The 19,279-nt window shown below is 40.3% G+C and overlaps 1 protein-coding gene across 1 annotated transcript; it reads left to right on the plus strand.

The window, feature by feature from the left end:
* The first annotated feature begins 15,582 nt into the window (after positions 1-15,582).
* LOC145978749 (uncharacterized) lies at positions 15,583-16,335 on the plus strand. Its single transcript, XM_083111558.1, has one exon. It carries the CDS (start codon positions 15,583-15,585, stop codon positions 16,333-16,335), a length of 753 nt encoding a protein of 250 aa, XP_082967684.1.
* The last annotated feature ends 2,944 nt before the right edge of the window (positions 16,336-19,279 follow it).

Below are 19,279 nucleotides of genomic sequence, written 5' to 3' on the forward strand. Positions count from 1 at the left end.
ACTGGAGTTACCCGATTTACCTGCTTCGCTCTGGAAGCGTTGCAAACTTTTGAAAGCGACAATACCGTACGCACACGGCAAACGGTCCGTATTTTTGTCTCCAGTCACGTACGCTTAGTTTAAGAGTTTCTTAGGGAAATATTAGGGATAAAACAGCAAGCTCAAATGTTGATAAGCCGTACATTTACCGTACGGACTAAGGCCTGTACCGTACGTCCGTACATGCCATGAAATTTCCATACATGTACAGTCAGAACCGTACGGTTGGTAACGCTGCGGTTTCACCACTCGGTTTCCCTCCTCTTCCTATGCCACTATACGCGGCCCTGCTCCACAGTTAGCTGGGACAGAGCATAGAAGCTTATCTTGCGTGGCGGTGTAAGGCATGAATAATAGGAGAACTGGCAACAACCTGTCATACGTAATGCATCTCTACAACATGCGAGGATTCTCATGGCTGAACAGCCTTTTGTGCAATTTCGCATGTAGTCTTTTGTTGCCCTGTAACGTAACACGAATGTCCTTGCAGCACCATGGTGCTTTCTGGTGCAGCGTGCACCTTAAGACGCCATGGAAATAGCCAGCAGAAGAGGAAGCAAGCACCCTTAGACCGTGCTTTATGTAACAGCACGACATGTAAGACGTTCTCGAGTGCTAGTCGACTTCGCGTGACCCTTGAGATGCGGTGAGCGTCTGACCACAGGTCATGGGCAGCTTCTTCCCACATGAACACGGCAACTCTGTTTTCGTATCACGCCAGCGGGGATGGTCCTCTTCTTTATCGTGCCCCCGTTGCACACGCTGCTGAATTCAGATTTTCTGTGTCACACAGCTTGTCACGAGCGAGGCCGAAGCCCGAGTGTCACACACACCTGTCGGGAGTCCTGCATGCGAGTAGGGGCGGAGCCGACATGTAATAAGAGATGCTAGGTGGCGTACGAGGATGCCGCGTGCATGCCAAGTCTTCATGTCTCTGCCGGCTTGGACATGAATGAACGTGCATCATTCTCAACTCTTCTCATTCCGTCACGTGGCCGTCACTTGCTCTATCCTAGAAATGCCAATTTAAACCAGAGGGAAAGCTTGAGTATACAAACGCTTCAGTTCAGTGTGCAAATTAACAAGGGATATGCCGGGAATTTCCCCTCCACAATTTGTTTTTATTCCCTCAAAGAAAACTGAATTCAAAGCATATAGTATATAGGAACAAACACAATTAAAAAAAATCATTCGGTACGAATTGCACCCTACTTCACGTCAGAAGTTCTATTTTTAAATTTATCATTGTTTACTATTTACCTTGTCGTTGGATGCACATGTTTTACGAAAAGGAAAGGAAATGTTTTCAGTATTATGGTTCATGAGAGTACTATTATTAAAACAAATTGAGTCTTCACATGTATATGTTCGCATCAGGCGAGTAACCAGGATTATTTTGAGGGAGGGGCAAGATCCGAATATATATGGGGGGGGGGGTAAATTCCATTTTAAACTATAGGTCCAGTCCCAATTAGCATTTCTGTGCATAAAGTGGACCTAAAATAAGAAATCAATCAATCAAGGGAGAGAGATATTACAAAATAGTTCAAATAGTTCTGTGTTCCGTAAATTAACAATGTTCTCAAATTTCCTTTATTTTTCTTAAACCAGTGCCATTGAAAAGTCAGGTTAATTCTATGTTTAGAAAATTATATATATATATATATATATATATATATATATATATATATATATATATATATATATATATATATATTCACAAATACATGCATATATATATAAATTAAATTATACGTTCATATTCGCAATTATTATGTTGTGTCGCCCCTGTCAACACATGTTTCTTCAAGCACAAAAATGTTCAATCTATGTTATACTAATTAGTGTTGAAATCTTTTCTTTCAAATATGTTAGATTTCTTTCTTTAATAATGTGTTATTGTTAATACCTCTATAGGTAAAGGATTGTTTAACTTAATTCTTGCAGACATGCTGAAACTATGGATATGTAAACAATCATGTAGTTACCTTGGAAAAATGTAAACAAATTTTTGATATAAAAGAGCAAGACCTTTGTAAGCCAGCGGGACATTCTCCTGGTTGTTGAAAGGTGGTTGATTCTGGGGACGTTAGGGAAATATCTTGCCTCGTTCTTCGGTTTGGCTGGTGTACTTGTACTCCATTTGGCAGATATTTTACAACCGAACTCTGAATAAGGTGTTCTCCTCCATCATCAGAAGACCAGGGTTATAAACGTTGGTACAACTAATAGGTTTAGGCCTACAAGTTGTATCAGGTGAATTGTCTGTTTTGAAAAGTGTTTGTATATCATCGGAAGTTCAAATAAATCTTCTAGTAAGAGATCTGGATGATCTTTTATTCCTAACCAATATAGGATAATTAAAACACCATTAAGCCTTGTTTCCATGATTATGAAAAACTAAATATGCTGACCAAGGCAGTAATTTATTTTATTAAAAACATAAACTAAACGTAACGTTTCAACCTTCTAGCAAGGTCTTCTTCAGACTCTGTATCAAGTACAAAAGTGTACTTTTGTACTTGATACAGAGTCTGATGAAGACCTTGCTAGAAGGTTGAAACGTTACGTTTAGTTTATGTTTTTAATAAAATAAATTACTGCCTTGGTCAGCATATTTAGGATAATTAAAAATAAATCCTGCACCACAGACCACGCAAGGGCTTGGTCCTTCTAACCCTAAGAAGCCTTTGAGAAGTCCGATAAAAGGGTTTGTAACCAGACTAACATAAAGCCCTAAAGGTAGAAGGTGCGTGTCAATGTCTAAATGTGAGTTAACAAAAAATAAATTGATAAGATACATTTTCGCATCACGACTACAGTTCGAAGAGAGTCAGGACAGGGATTAAAGTAATGGACTGTTCTGACTAAATCGGTGAATCGGACGTCTGGTAGCCTTACTTCAATTGTTATAAAACTAAAACTAACCAATACTGTACATTACAGACTTCTGATAGCGTTCCTCTCTCCACAACAAACACATTCATTTATGCAAGAACACATTTTAAATATTTACAAATTCGAAAAATCGTGAATGTTATTTTCGTAGCATTTTATACGTTCACACTTAAATATTCCATGGCCCCTCATCTTGGTACGGGCCTGGTTCGCATTGTATTGAACAAATTCGATAGTTTTTTGTGTGTATGAATTTGGGTTTACTTATAATGTAAAGAGTCATACTAAGTGTTTCTAAATTACGTGTAAATATTACCATAAGATTCAAATACTTAGGTTAGAACCTATGTTTACTTCCTGGTAACATAAAAATAAATTTACATACCCAAGAAACCTACTTCCAGAAATGAAATCACACATACGCCGCTGAGTTGGAATCCTCCCCCCAAACCCAAAAGGAAAAAGGTTAGTTCACTCAGATTTGTTATTTCACATGAATGTTGAGATAGTACCTTGTGTAAAATTTCCTTTTGCTCAATTAGCCATTCTATTCCTCTAGCAGCGACCGCGATAGAAGAGCATGCTGAGTGATGGACTCACGTCGCCACCGAAAATTCTAGGTTGGAGATGAGAAATTTGCATAAGTGTTCCCTGGTGAGTGCCCCATCATGATTTGCATCTAAGTACCCATTCTCATTGTCCCGATGGGGTAGGAAATGAACGTAAAAGTAAGAACAACAACAACGAAATGCAAATCCTTCAAGCGACACACTGCAAATGTGAAAAACCTCGTAACAACGAATACCATTACCTAATATAACCTTGGGAAATACCATGTTATGCGAAATTTGTATTATTGTAGATATACATTTTTTTAGCTACCTCATTAACGGTGCTTCGAAACTATACATCCCAAATGTTCAATATCCATTATATCCAGTGGAGGTGTCTTTCTATGCCTCTATACCCTTTCGCGTAATATTATGATCGTGCATTCGTAAACCGAGCATAAGTGCGAAATGTTGCAATTGCTCCGATGGCAGGAAAAGTGCAATGAACGTGTCGGAACCTCCATCGTGGCTAATCGCGACGTTGAGGATGAATGCTGATTAGATGAAACTGGTAATGGGACGCTCACGAAGATACAGCCAAGTGTAAGCCATGACTCGAACCTGGGACTATCGGTAGCAAGATTAATAGAAAGAAATCGAAGTGTTGAGAAGAAATAATACTTTTCATGTCATTTATTTTACTTTGCTCTTCTGCTAGTTTTCGCTAATCACGAATATGAAGATGAATGCTGATGAGACTGACGAAAGAGCAATCAGAAACAAACAAAACACAAGCTCCAGCATTAGCTTCAGGTCCAAACGCCAGATCCTCGTTAGTCCGCAAGAATGTAGTCAAGATTGCAACACTTGGAAGAGAGGTTCAAATTTGGGTGTATTCGGAGAAGGACACGCCTTACACCCTAGAAACAAAATGAATATTCTATGAAAAGTTGTCAATATAAATAGTATCATACATTTGTTGGTTCACTGCCGCTTCAGTGGCCGAGTATGTTTATTGTCGGCCTCGCCACCGAAGAGCTTAGGTTCGAGTCCAGGCATAGGCGTTTCTTTGGAAGTTTTCTTGAACTTTATGTGTCATCATTGTCTTTGCGATTAGCATAAAGATGAAGAAAAGCGACTTTTTAAGGTGTACCTTCGGTGAGAGTAATGACATGCATAAACCAACCACTGGATCTTGTTATCATTGAAAATGTTATCGAGACAAATGTTATAGCTTCAACGTTTTAACAAAGACTAGCATTTCTTAACAGAAGTAATCCAAAACGTTGAAACATTACTTAAGTTGCTGACGGAACAAGGCCAATCCAATGCGGCATTTGTTCGATGCATGATTTTATTATTATATTCCTTCTCAATAAGAAATATGTGATTAAAAGATTCTAATAAAATGGTCCTGGACTTGTCGGTGACACAATTAAAACTTTTACTGAGCTCGTGGCGGAACGTGGAATGATTTGAGGGTGTAGATTCAGATTGGTCTTCAGTGACATGTCGGGATTCATTATGCTTCGAAAGGTAATCCAATGGGTTCTATGAGAATTGAACTTCCTGCTCGTGGAAGTCAAGAAAAAGCTTTAGCCACAAGGTTGTCTGTTAAAATCAACAACAAAGGGTATTATTAAATAATCCGTGTTGATTCCAGAATTAAAATTCTTTACATAACTTCTGAGCGGAAGTACATTAACAACGACCTTCTCATTAATGATTGCTCTTCAGTTAAAGAAACATGAAGACGAGCATTGTCACGGATCATGCAAGGACACCAAACAAAAAAAACACACGAACCAGTGCACTTGAAAATTAAGAAGAATTACTAAAATTAGACATTCTTCAGTAAATTCCAGACGGCAGTCACGAAAGTAAATCATAAAACTCACGCCGAGTTTGTAGGATGCGCCCACAAGAACACACATCATTGAATTTTTCAAGGTGGTAGCATTATTGTGTCATGTAAGACATGTTCGTCTTTTCATCGCCTGATTTCTTATTCAGCAAACGTGTCCATCATTACACAATGCCTGCAGGGGCGGGGGCGATCATGAGGCGGTCGTGACTATGGAGAGGAAATCAATGCAGCCTCCTCTGATCCTCTGATTGAGGTCATCTGCAGCAAAAGAGAAGTTGGGTTCTCGGAAACTCAACAAAGGATTTAACAAAGCACCACGGCGGAGTTTTGTATTGGACGCCGATGTCGATAGAGATAATTAAAGAGGGAGTCAATGAAGAAATTTGAACAGCACGGATTTTGATGAAATTAAGTTGTACGTAGAAAAATGACTGACAATTCTTGATGGAAGGCATGGCGCACAGGGCACATTAGTGGATTCCGGAGGAAGCTACACGCGGAAAAGTAAATGCATCGACTGAAACAAAAAAGAAATACATCAAGTCTGTAGTTCAGACCAAATGTTTAAGTGCATCAATGATAAAGATGCAGAAAGGTGCATCCAAAAGAAGCATCAATTCATGCATTTAAGTACAGTTCGAAAGAAATATTCATTTGCATCACCAGATGCACATCGGCGTTACCTTTACAAATGACATACAAAAATGCATCAGATTGTGAACTGATTCTTGGCAAAGGCCAAAAATCACACTGTAGTGCATCGATCAATTCGTTTCTGGTGCATCAAACAGATTTGAATGATGCATTTAGTTCTTGTGATTGAATATACAGTACAGTTGTTCGTAAAAAGGGTGTGGAGATTTCCAGAAACAGTCGTAGGGATACATTCGTCAATTGAACACGTTTGAGCATAGTTTTTGTTTGAATCCGTGTCTAAAGTGCCTAAGTAACTACCAGTAAGTTAAACCACAACTATTACTGAGCACGTATGTTGAATGCAAGTAGAATATTTTCTTATTCTTTGTTCTCAACTCTGAGGTTGGTGTGCTTGAGCTCATTCGAAAATGCCCACCTAAGTCTTCTTGATTTAATTATTCTAATATAGATCTGGGCAGGGATACAAATTGGGCAATTCTACATTAAGTAAGTTTCTCCACTCACCTGTCTCCTCATCCTTTTAGGTACAAATATTTTCCTAAGGATTTTACTCTCAAATACTCTTAATTTATGTTCCTCATAAAGGACCAAGTTTCACATCCATATAATACAACAGGCAAAATTACTGTTTTAGGGCGATTATAAAGTCTCGATCCATTTTTGAGAAAGAGAGTCTTGAGATTAGAACAAATGTATTGAATGGACTCCCAAGTACATGGCAACACATTGAAAGGAAAAATATCTGACAAATTATGTACTTCCATGTGAGCATCCTGCATGTCTACACGTTAATCCCAACGACGCACCATTTCACCAAAGCGAAATGAATCAGGTGAGATACAGATAAAATTTTAAATCGCCTAGACAGATTATTAACGACTCATCTGCGGTTTTCCCTGTGTTGTATTGTATTCTTACGTTTGTTCATCAGATGATAGAAGACGTCAAATTAATAATTAAAAACCAAATTACCTATTATTGCGCCGGGCCAGGACAGTCACCTGCTGTTAACAGCCAATTAGGCCTACCGTTTCCAATCCCTCCTCCCCGAACCAGCCAGCAAGGAAACAGGATTTTGTCAAAAGAACCGTTCTGCGCTGTGATTGCACCCCGGTTGGTAGTGCGTCCCGATAATAGTTAAGTATAATTTCTGCACTGCATAAATTTTAAATTGTAAAGTTGACTGTGAAAACTGTGTAATTTGATGTGAATTTAGTGTTTATGGAATGTGCATGTGTGTGCCACTGTCGCACGGCAAGTAAGTGTTGATGTCACTCAATGGTTGGGATTTGCTGTCAGGGGCGTGGCATTCGGTAGGTTTATCTAAGGGGATTCGCTGTTCCTATATGTTCTATACGTATATCCGGATTTGTGTGCTGCTTCAGTGATTGCCAGAATTTGTGGTGAGAGTCTCGTAGCTGCTGGATTATTGGAGTTAATTCCAGATCCTCTGGTATTTGGGTGCTGCGTGTATACATATCATGGTATGAGATCATGCGAGCTGCTTTGCATTGCACCTATAAATGTGAGAGAATAACAATGTGATAAATGTAAGTACAAGTTGAAGTTGAAGTTGAATTTTCTTGATATTAGTTTGTGAAGTGCCGTTTCCTTGACTTCTATATCCATTGTTCCCCATTTTCATTGATTTTTATGCGATCTTACTTTGTTTCCCTCTGCATCTGTCGCTCGAGGGATCTATCTTCTTCTTTGGTTTATTTTCAATTCACTCTGGCCGTGGGGTGCGGTGAGTGTTGTGCCTGATGATCTCAGTGCCAATCTGGTTCACTGCTGGGTTGTTGTGTCCTCTGAGTTCTGTCCAGAACTTTGTTGTTAGTCTCCTAACGACATCTTCTATCTTATCAATTTCTAGGTCTTCGTGGATTTGCTGATTGGTTGTGTATCTATCTTGGCCGCTTATTATCCTTGTAGCTTTGTTCTGGATTATCTGGAAAGTACAATGCTCATTATATTTTACTAAACTAATGCTTCGTAATTATTAACATGAATGCTAATTTATGATACTTACTGATATTAAGCTAAACGAACACTTTATATTGTTAAGTACAATGCTCTCATCTAACAATATAAAGTGTTCGTTTAGATTAATATCAGTAAGTATCATAAATTAGCATTCATGTTAATAATTACGAAGCATTAGTTTAGTAAAATATAATTTCATATCAGAAATTATCATTTGTAGGAATAACACACTTGTTCATTAGTTGGTTTTTGTAAATATCTGCAAACACAACCGTATCGAGATGTATAATATAAACAGCACCATCTGTTGAGGATTTGTTTACAAGTGTTTTCTTGTTTCAAAGTCCAGCGGCTTGGACTGTTAATGTATCAAAATTAGAAAATAAATTTAACACTCTTTTCTTTCTTTGAGGTTGATTGTTTAAAAAAAATCCTTCATAAGAGCAAAACAACTCTTTTCTTCCAGGTTGAGCTGTGCGATGGATAGTCAGTGATTGAGAGCGAACTCGTTTATACATTAAGACAGTGTGCGAATTAACGTGGGGGCTACCGGGGATTCACCTCACAAAGGAGAGCAGTGCGGCGAAGAAAGTTTTCTGCAGAAAACCAGGAGGTAGAAGAATGAAGGGGCGAACCAGGAAGAGGCGGCTGGAAGATGTAGAGGCAGATCTAAGGCAGCTGGAGGTGAGGCGACGGACACAGAAGGGTGCAAACAGAGAAGAATGGACTAAGGTCATTATGTAGGCCAAGGCTCTTCAAGGGCTGTAGCGCCATGGGGTAAGATAAGGTAAGTATTCAGCAACTGAACAACCTTCACCGGGCTGTCTTAAACTTAAATTTTCATTGGTTACTGCTGACATTTTACATAAAGTGTTCACAAGAAACTTGTAGTAGGTTAGGTGGGCGTTAAGTTTGAACTTGGCAATAGAAATTTGGTCAAATGTTTGGTCATTAGTTCGATAGCTCTTTTTGTGCATGAGTTTGGGTTTTCTTAGAATGTAAATATAGTAGGTTTCTCTACATTACGTGTACATGTTATTATAAGATTTAATGACCAATGTTCTAAGATACATAGAACCGCAAGGCAATTGTTTAGTTTACTGAATGTAACATAATATGCAAATTTGCATAACAAAAAAAAATCACCCAAAATGAAATCACAAATACGCCAGGGCACAAAGGAAAGAGCTTAATTTGTACAGTACATTAGGATATTACAAGTAAATGAGTTTTACCAATTGACTAAATGTGCGACGTTCAAATCATCAAAGAGAATAAGACAATATGCGTGATAAAGAATGTATACTTATCAATTATGAGTTCCTAAAATAATAATAATACAAAGAAATCTGAAAACTTCGGTATATCTCTAAACGTATTACAGATCCATTGAACATTTTGAAACATTTAGCACCGGCTGGTCATAATTAAATTCCCCCTACTCAGAGCACTCTGGAGCCCGTTCGAAGCATCGGGTTGCGGTGAAACTTGTAGTGTTGCCCACGAGACGAGACTTTGGCCTGTCTCGTCTCGTGGAAATGCTGTGAAATGCTGTCTCGTCTCGAAAATATTCGTTTGTCAAAGGGACACATGATCAATCTCGTCTCGTCTCGAATTTTTAAAAGCCTGTCCCGTCTCGTCCCGTGGGCAACACTAGAAACTTGGTACAGAGGCTATGAAGACCATAGTGAAGCTAATGCTGATGAAAAAAATATTAGTTCAAATTCTCACCACCAGGTGGAAATGTGTCGCTGATAATTAAATTTCTCCTTCTCAGAGTCTTTTGGAGCTCCTTCGAAGCAACAAAATTCGGAATCGGTGCACGCAGGAAATACGAAAGAGAAAGTTTTCTTTTGCCGGACAACTCTTAAACTATAGATCGCAACCGAAATCGCTGTGGAACAAACGTGATAGAAATGAAATAATTGGCATTTCCACTGAAGAACTAAATGGTCATTTTCAGAACTCATCAGACATAAATCCTAAAATTAAGAAACGTACGATCGACTCCATAAGTGTTCACAAAAGCAAAAACAAAAATTGTTTTGATTTCTCTTTTATAACTCATGCTAAGGTCCAAACTGCAATTAATAAAATAAAATCCAATGCAACCGGAGCAGATGAAATTTCTATAAACATGTTAAAATGTATCGCTTCCCACATCTCGTTTGCAATTGCAGACGTTTTCAACACATCCCTGTATACTGGCACGTTCCCAAATATTTGGAAACTCGCTCACATACGCCCCCTGGCTAAAATCACCAACCCAGTAAGCGCCCAAGATTTTCGACCGATCAGTATTCTCCCCACTTTGTCAAAAGTATTTGAACACATCGTGCACGAGCAAATTTTTAATTATGTAAAATCGAAAAATATGTTAAATCCCTTCCAGTCCGGTTTTCGCCCACAACACAGCACCAGCACAGCACTCATTAAAGTGGTGGATGACGTAAGGTCAGCGATGGATAAGAGATATCTGACAATGCTGGTTCTCCTCGATTACAGCAAAGCCTTCCAAACCGTCGACCACGATATCCTGCTGGCAAAATTGTCATCGTATTTCAACTTCTCCCAACCCGCTGTTGACTGGACTCGATCATTCTTAGCAGCCAGACAGCAATGCACATTAGTTTGTGAGAATAAGTCGTCATGGCTGCCGATAAATTGCGGTGTTCCCCAAGGAAGCGTTTTGTCTCCGCTACTGTTCTCCATGTACATAAATGATATATCGGAAACATTTCAATCAACGAATTACCATCTGTACGCTGATGACGTCCAATGTTACTTATCGTTCCCTAAAACAAACATCAATATGGCCATCAATGCCCTAAACGCTGATATTATGAACGTCTGCAAGTGGTCTCAGGCAAACGGTCTACGAGTAAATGCTGAGAAAACTAAATGTATTTTAATTGGCTCAAGGCACCTCATATCCACAACAGCGAAGTCCTCCATCCCGGACATTCTTGTAGACGGAAAACCCAATTCACTATCACTTTCGGTCAAAGACCTGGGAATTGTTGTGGACGAAAACCTCACCTGGAGTGACCATGTGAAGGCCATATGCAAGAAATCTTACGCAGCATTACACTCACTGTACCGCCTAAAAAACATCTTACCGCAAGAGGTAAAGAAAACACTTGTGGAATCGCTAGTTTTGTCGCAAATAGACTACTGCGACTCGACGTATGTTGACCTCAACGGTGAACTAGCAAGACGTCTACAGCGAATACAAAATGCATGTGTACGTTTCATTTATAACATCAAACATTTTGACCACCTTACCCCGGCTTTCAAAGACCTAGGCTGGTTTGACCTTTCAACACGCCGTCGCTTCCACGCTCTTACAGCGCTCTACAAAATAGTGCATTCAAGAGAACCCCCCCCCCCTACCTACTTACACGATTTCAACCCCTAAGCGCAGCACACACCTTTGCTACCCGCTCACGAAACAACTCCCTGCTCACCATCCCCTCCCACAAGACAGCGTTTTACGGAAATTCCTTCACTGTCACTGCCACCAGAACGTGGAACGACCTCCCCAATGACATAAGAAACTCTTCTTCTCTCGGCAATTTCAAATCAAAATTAAGAAAGCATCTTCTGGAGGCAACTTACAGTACTGAAAACAAGGAAAGAAAATAGAATGAAACCTTTCTTTATCTAAATTTGCAGGACAAACACCGACCGACTTTTCTGTATTTTAAGTATTTTTGTTATGTGTGTGTTCATGCTGTACGTGCATTTTTTACGTTTCTTACAGCATATATCTGTATTTTTGTGTTTTGACTTTTTGTGTTTTTTTTTTCTTTTTTGGGTTTTTTCTTCTTTCTTTTTTTCTCTTTTTATGTTTTTTTTATTTTCTTTGGTATTTTTATTTTTTTATATTTCGCAAACTTTTAGATATTTCAACTAAATTTGTAAAATGTGAAGTAGATGGTTAAGTGTAAGAAAAGGCTTGTGCCTTAACTTCGCCATCCAAAAGAAGAAGTAAATAAATAAATAAATATAAATAAATAAATAAATTGCCGTGAGATTGGTACAAAGGCAATGGAGACTATGAAGAACGAATGCTGATGAAAAGAGAAATAGTTCAAATTTTCACCATCACTATCAGGTGGAAATGTGGCGCTGAAGCAACCAAAAGTCGGATATGCAAAAATTTATTTTGTGTTTATGTCAGTGTAGCAGTGTTCAATGTGCACGCCGTCGAAGTGAATGGCCCCTTGGAAACGCAAGTGTGTGATCAATGGTCGCACGAACCCTTTACTGGGATGTTTTTCCTATGAATCAGATATCAGCTCCACAATTTCCACCTGGTGTTGAAAATTTGAAGTACTTTTTTCGGTTACCTATCACTTCCCCATGGACTCCATAGACTCCATAATAAGTTCCACCGCAATCCGATGCTTCGAACGGGCTGCAGAGAATTCTGAGTGGGAGAAATGTATTTCTAAGCGCTACATTTCCACCTGGTGGTGAAAATTTAACCAAAAACAAAGTTCAATTAAATCCTCACGAAACTCCTATTAAGATTAACTGAAATGACAGTTATGGTCTTCTAAGAACCGTCCACCGCTAAAATATAATTTCTCCTGCTGTATTGAATATTTGAGTTTTGAGATTTTTTAGTCCAGATAGGCTAATCGGGACTGGACCTACAACTTAATGTGACTCCACCGGATATAGAATACAGGACCACTTGATTACAACGCTACGACGTCGCCAATTCATCATCAGGGAGGCCCAATTGAATATTTGCACTTCTGTTACTCACAGACGTCCATGGCCTTAAATAAGCATACTAATTTACAGCGAGGTTGTACTTGCGCAATACCTAATGGCCAATGAAGAGGAGGACTCCCAAGGCAATCGGTACGAGGGAGAAAAGCAAAAATCAATCGCATTCCGACACCATACTCACTTCGGTCGTGTTAAACGCGTATTAGGAAATCTGCTAAATAAAGAACCTTGCACCTTGCATTAGCAAAGGGCAAAAATGTCCAACAATGAAGCTTTCAGCCTGGCATTTCGTATCACTGTTGAAGGTTTAGGCGGGTCATGGTCTCGATTCTTGTTAATAGGCGATCATCTCAAACCGGTCTCGGCATCTTCGGACGGGCGAAATGCCACTTGATCAACACGTATTTCAAATCCTACGCACCCGAGCTTCGCCTCGGGATTTCGGTACCCCACTTCGAGTAAAGGTGACGTCATAAAAATACTTTTGGCTCCGCAGAACTTACCATTGACAGCCACTTAAAAATCAATTCTTCGGCTCTCGACGTCACTCAGGTCCCAATTACACCAATGCGACTTTAATGCCTACTTTGTATGCAGTCCGCAACAGCCGGCAACGAGCATTCATATTTTAGCGAAATGCATTGACAAGGCCCTTTGCTGCAATTGCCAATAGTCACAAAGGCCGTTTTACTTCTATTGCTCTCTTCATTAAACCTTACGGTACATTACCTATTAGAAGAAAGAAGATTGGAAGAAATAAAATATAAAGGGAATTGACACGTAATTGAATTTTGAATTATTTAAATATGAAACCTTGCTGACGTATCTCTGAAGATTTTGTATCGATTCACATTGAGATTTCCAATTTAAAGAACGGATGCGGTCCTCGTATTCTGTTTTCGCCCAGGGCCTCACGATATATTGCTACGCCACTGAACATTACATACATTTAGTGAAAATGATTTGTGTTACTTGTAATGGCAATGACTTAGAACAATTCAATAGTTCTAAATTTTACAATATAACGGGTGACAAGAAATAACCCGTACAAGGTTTGGCGTATCCTGCCGAGAATGTAGTGTACCGTAGCCAAATAATTGTTGTGTTATTGGATTCTCCATAGTCTTTTGTAACTGTACCTGTTGTTTCGGCTTCATAACGATTACAGCCTTTGTGTTTCAGACTGTCAACCAAACGCTGTGCAATATTTTAACTGTGGCGTCAAGGAAAGCGTCAATGTGAAATTGTTCGTTTGCTGGGTGTTCCAAAAATGAGTCTCAGACGCAGTTCATCGATTCAAGGAGCTCGGCCATGAAGGCGACCGTTCCGGAAGAGGAAGAAAGCCTACCGTCAACACGTCCCAGAACTGCAAGATCATCAAAAAGCTAGTTCAGCGAAATCGGAGGGTCTCCATGAGAAAAGTCGCCCGTGAGATCGGGATCAACAGCGAATCGGTGCGGCAAATGGCGAAAAAGAACCTCAACCTCAAGGCGTACAAGCTCCAAAAAGTTCAACTTCTCACGGACGAAAGCAAGCGCCTGCGACTCAAAAGATGCCGCCCTCTGAAGCGCCGGGCCGCAGGTCAGCAATGGGAACGCATTCTCTTCACAGAGGAGAAGCTGTTCACCGTGGAGCAGGTGCACAACCACCAAACCAACAGGACCTGGTCTGCAGAGGCTTGGTACCTCAGCCATCGTCAAACACCGCCAAAATCCTCAGTCGGTCATGGTGTGGGGCGGAATTTGCGCAAGCGGCAAGACGCCCCTGGTTTTCGTGGATCAAGGGGTCAAAATCAACCAAAAAGTGTACCGCCGCGACAATCTCGAGAACGTCGTCCTTCCGTGGGCCCAGCAGCACTTCGGCGATAGGCAATTGACATTCCAGCAAGACTCCGCTCCGGCCCACAAGGCGAAAATGACGCAAGCGTGTTGCAGAACCCATTTTCCGGACTTCATCGCATCGACGGAATGGCCGCCCTACTCGCCGGACCTCAACCCAATGGACTACAGTGTCTGGTCAATTTTGGAGGCCAGGGTATGTGCTAAACGCCACCACAGTTTGGAGTCGCTGAAGCAATCGCTGCGTCATGAGTGGAACCGATTGTCGCCCGAGGACCTGCGGCCCATTGCCCAAAATTTCAAAGCCCGTTTGGACCTCTGTATCGCCGCCCAGAGAGGCCACTTCGAAACCGGCTGAACATCTTGTTCCTAAGGTCCCATGTCATTGTTCTTCAGTGTTGTTTTGCTCAATTGTTTCGGTTTAATAACTTTATGATCACAAACATTAGTACGGTTATTTCTTGTCACCCTGTATATAGCCTACATATAGGGTCATTCAGGAACATCTCGACACTTGGGAGATCCCGACACTTTTAAGAACAAACCCTCTCAAGCATGTGCTGCCACCTAGTTAACGGTCGAAAAGCACAACTCAGAAGTGCTTCAAGGTCTGTTTGTATACAATTGTTTGTCGACGGTTGGAATACCTGATTTTTTGGGGAAGAAATACCATCCGAAACTCTTTCTGTTAAGTACGTCATAGTGTCTAAAGACCTTAATAAGAATAGCATTGAAAACTGATGTATATTTTACCGATGTGTGTGATTTCATTAGATTTACAAAGTGGACGGTGGAAGGGCCAAACGCTGGTGTATATCGCTGTCTGCTTCAAAGAAGCGTGCACGTTCATAAGGGGCAGTGCTGCCATCTAGTTGGAAAAAATGTAACTGGGAGATTCCGACACCATGCTATGGGGATATCTCTACATGTTGAAATGTCCCGAATCTTGCAATTTTCGGCAATGTCTCGTCTACAAAAGTTTTTGTTTGTCTTTCAGGTGTCGGAAATGCCTCGAACATACCATTATAAAGGAATTCATGGCAAGTGGAAGCCAGAGGATATGGCGGCTGCGATAAAGAAAGTAACAGAAAACAAAATACCTCTTGCAACTGCGGCCAAAAGATATAATGTTCCGAGAAACACATTAAGAGCAAGGGTGTTAACGGGTATTGTGTCAAACCGGCTAACTGGAAAAAGAAAAACACTAAGTGCTGCTGTGGAGCAACAATTGGTTGAACACATGCTATTGTTAGATTCGAAAGGATTTGGTATGACAATAAGGGATCTGAGGGAGATTACTTTCAAATTTGCAGAAATAAACAATGTAAAGCATAAATTTAATACAGAAAAGGGAATGGTAGGATATGACTGGGTGTACTCTTTCCTAGAAAGACATCCCAATTTGTCCATTAGAAAAGCACAAGAACTGTCTTACGCTCGTTCAAGAGGTATTAACAGAGATGAGGTTCGAAAATTTTTCGACAATTTAAGGAAGATGTACGACAACCTTGAACTATGGGAAGACCCGGGAAGAATATTCAACGCAGATGAAACTGGGCTACAGTTGATATTCAAGCCAGGAAAAACTTTTTCTCTCAAGGGGGAAAAAGACGTTTATCACGCCACGACGGTGGAGAAGGGTTCTATCGTCACTGCAGTGGTTTGTAGCAGTGCAACGGGAAGTGCAATTCCACCTTTTGTGATCATGAATGGCGTCCGACATAAACCCTCCTATGCAAAAGGGTTTCCGAATGGGTAATGTGTCAAGTTGTCTGAGCCTGGGTACATGACTAGTGAAGTATTTCGTCACTTTCTTGACCATTTAAATAAATACAAGCCTCAAGGGAAAATTCTGCTCATTATAGATGGGCATGCCTCTCATTGCAAGGACCCAGATGTCCTTGAGAAAGCTACAAATTTGGGGATCGAAATGCTCTGTCTCTCTCCTCATAGCACCCACAAGTGAAACCATTAGACGTGTCTTACTTCATAAGTCTGAAACACTTCTACAATGAGGCATGTAGAAATTTCGTTCGTCATCATCCTGGGATGGGGATCACAAAGGACGATTTTGGAGAGATTTTTAAGCAAGCTTGGGATAAATCGCCAACATCAGGTAATCTTGCCAGTGGATTCCGAAAATGTGGGATTTATCCATATCCTCACATACTGGAAGACGATGTCTTTGCGTATCAACTTGTCCCTAGTGAAGATGATGGAGTACCAATCATACAGGAGGAAGAAATTGCTCGTGGTGAAGCTGTACGATCTTCTTCAGGTAGTTCGTTTGCAGAGCTGTCTCCAGTACCAGTGACAGAGTAGGTTTCTGGGCGGAACAGAAGGAAGACCCAGGAATCTGTCATTGTAACATCCGCCGAATACATTCAGAAACTTCGTGCAAAACCAGTCACTCCTCCATCCAAAAGGCGTCAAGGAAGGGCTACACCCAGTATCTCTAAGGATCTCAAGAACAATGAAAATTATTGTGGTGGTTGTGGTGGGTACTACTTCGACTACACTGGAGGAGAGAAATGGGTGAAATGTATGGGGGACAGTAGTAAATGATTCCATGAAGAACCTCAGTTCACATGCAAACAATGTTCCTAGTTGAAACGTGGTCTGTGTCGTGTTTCCCACGAGACGCGACACATCTGAAACTAGCGACAAGACGAGATACGCCATCTTTAGTCTTTGCCTTCCGAGACGAGACGAGACGACAAGAGACACGTTTTTTAGGCGAGACAAGACACTCATTATAGCATTAGCAATGTGTTTGCTATTTACATCTGTTTTGAAAATGTTTTGTTTACTGTCGAGATCTCCCATAGCTTAGGGAGAAATGGACATTTTGCATATTCTTATTTTTATTGTATTTGTAACTTTTATTACATTCATGTCTCTTCCAAACTTTCCAAATAAGTCACTGACATGTTCATATACATGTATACAAAATGTAGTAAATGTGCAAAAATGAGTCAGTTATTCCAATATTTCTCTTCATAACCCTATTGTACTTGAATAGACTAGTTGAATTACAAGATATGGTATTTGCATGTCTTGTTTTCTGCAAATTCTGGCTAATAAAGTTGAATGATTATTAGATTAAATTAATGAAGGGACAACCATAAAAACAACAGCCATTGCCACGCCAGGACTCGAACCCGGAATTTTCAGTGGAAACATCGTGGGTGACCTTGTCCTTTCACGGTTGAAAGGACGAAATTGAGCACTACAAACTTGTATGAAAATTCTGCAGCAACCATCCACCATCTAGTTGATGCCTACGTATTCTGTCTGTCGACAGCGAGAGTTTAGATGACGGAAACTGAAATGGGGGAATACCATTAGAAGTTTGTTCCCTTCCTCCAGAAAAGCTTTCAAAGCACTTTGAATAATTCTCACTTTTCAGCACATCAAACGGACGAAGTACATCGAAGAGACGTTTCAGGGCTTTCCTGGGATGATGGTGTAGGAAACTGCCCAAGTAAGCCTCTGGGTACCGAGCCGATTTTGAGAAAAATGCAGAGTTTCAATTAAATGAGTGTAGATCGGAAGCTAATTGCCCTAGAGAGATGAGTAATATACCGTTGTACGTGGAATGAACCATAGATTCAGACTATATGAAATTTTTGCAATTTCGGCGTATATGTGGCGGGGGGAGGGGCTAACTCTCAAAATTCCAAAATTTCGAAAAAAAAATTGGTTTCCCCACCCTCCTCCCAAGAAAAAAGTACATGACAGTGTCGACATGCACATGGAAATTATAGCTGACATGTAAGGAACACAAAAATATTTGCATTATTATCATATGACCAATGTAACTTGAGTTGTACCCCCAAAAGGAATGGTCGGCACGCCACTGATTCAAGCTTCAAAATGCAGCGGTACCTTGAAATAACTATAGCTCAGAAACTAAATGCTCTAGAGATATGAAAGATATACCGTTGTACGCAGAATGAATCACAGATTTAGACGATATATAATTTATGCACATTCGGCGTATATATGGAGGGGGAAAGGGGAAATCCCCTGAAAATACTTTTTTTTCAAAATAAATGAGGTTTCGCCCCCCGCCCTCCGAAAAAAAAGGATATGAGAAGTTCAAAATGCACATAGAAATTATCGCTGGCATGTAAGAAACAGAAAAATATTTGCATCATTGTCGTATGACCAATGTAACTTGAGTTGTACCCCCAAAAGGAATGGTCGGGACGTCACTGATTCAAGCTTCAAAATGCAATAGCTCAGAAACTAAATGCCCTAGAGATATGAAAGATATACCGTTGTACGCAGAATGAATCACAGATTCAGACGATATATAATTTATGCACATTCGGCGTACATATGGAGGGGGAAAGGGGGAAATCCCCTAAAAAATACTTTTCTTTAAAAAAATGGTGTTTCCCCCCGCCCCCAAAAAATGTCAAAGTGCACAAAATGCAAAATTAATGCAAATTTGGTTTATATATGGAGGGGGAAGGGAGAAAAACCCCAAAAATTATTTAAAAAAATTGACACTTCACCCAAAAAATGTCCTCGCACTTGGGCACAAAACGACACCTACGCACAACATTCACGGACGAAAAGCTAGAACGTAGTGACAAATGAGCGCCAATTCTTGCAGCTGCGTGAAATTCTATTTTTAGACAATGCTGGGTAGCCCCTGTTGCCACTTGTGGACCAGTCTTCCCTCTTCCCCCCTG

The sequence above is a fragment of the Lepisma saccharinum genome, chromosome 25 (assembly GCF_977018435.1).
Source record: "Lepisma saccharinum chromosome 25, izLepSacc3.1, whole genome shotgun sequence".
Classification (NCBI taxonomy): domain Eukaryota; kingdom Metazoa; phylum Arthropoda; class Insecta; order Zygentoma; family Lepismatidae; genus Lepisma; species Lepisma saccharinum.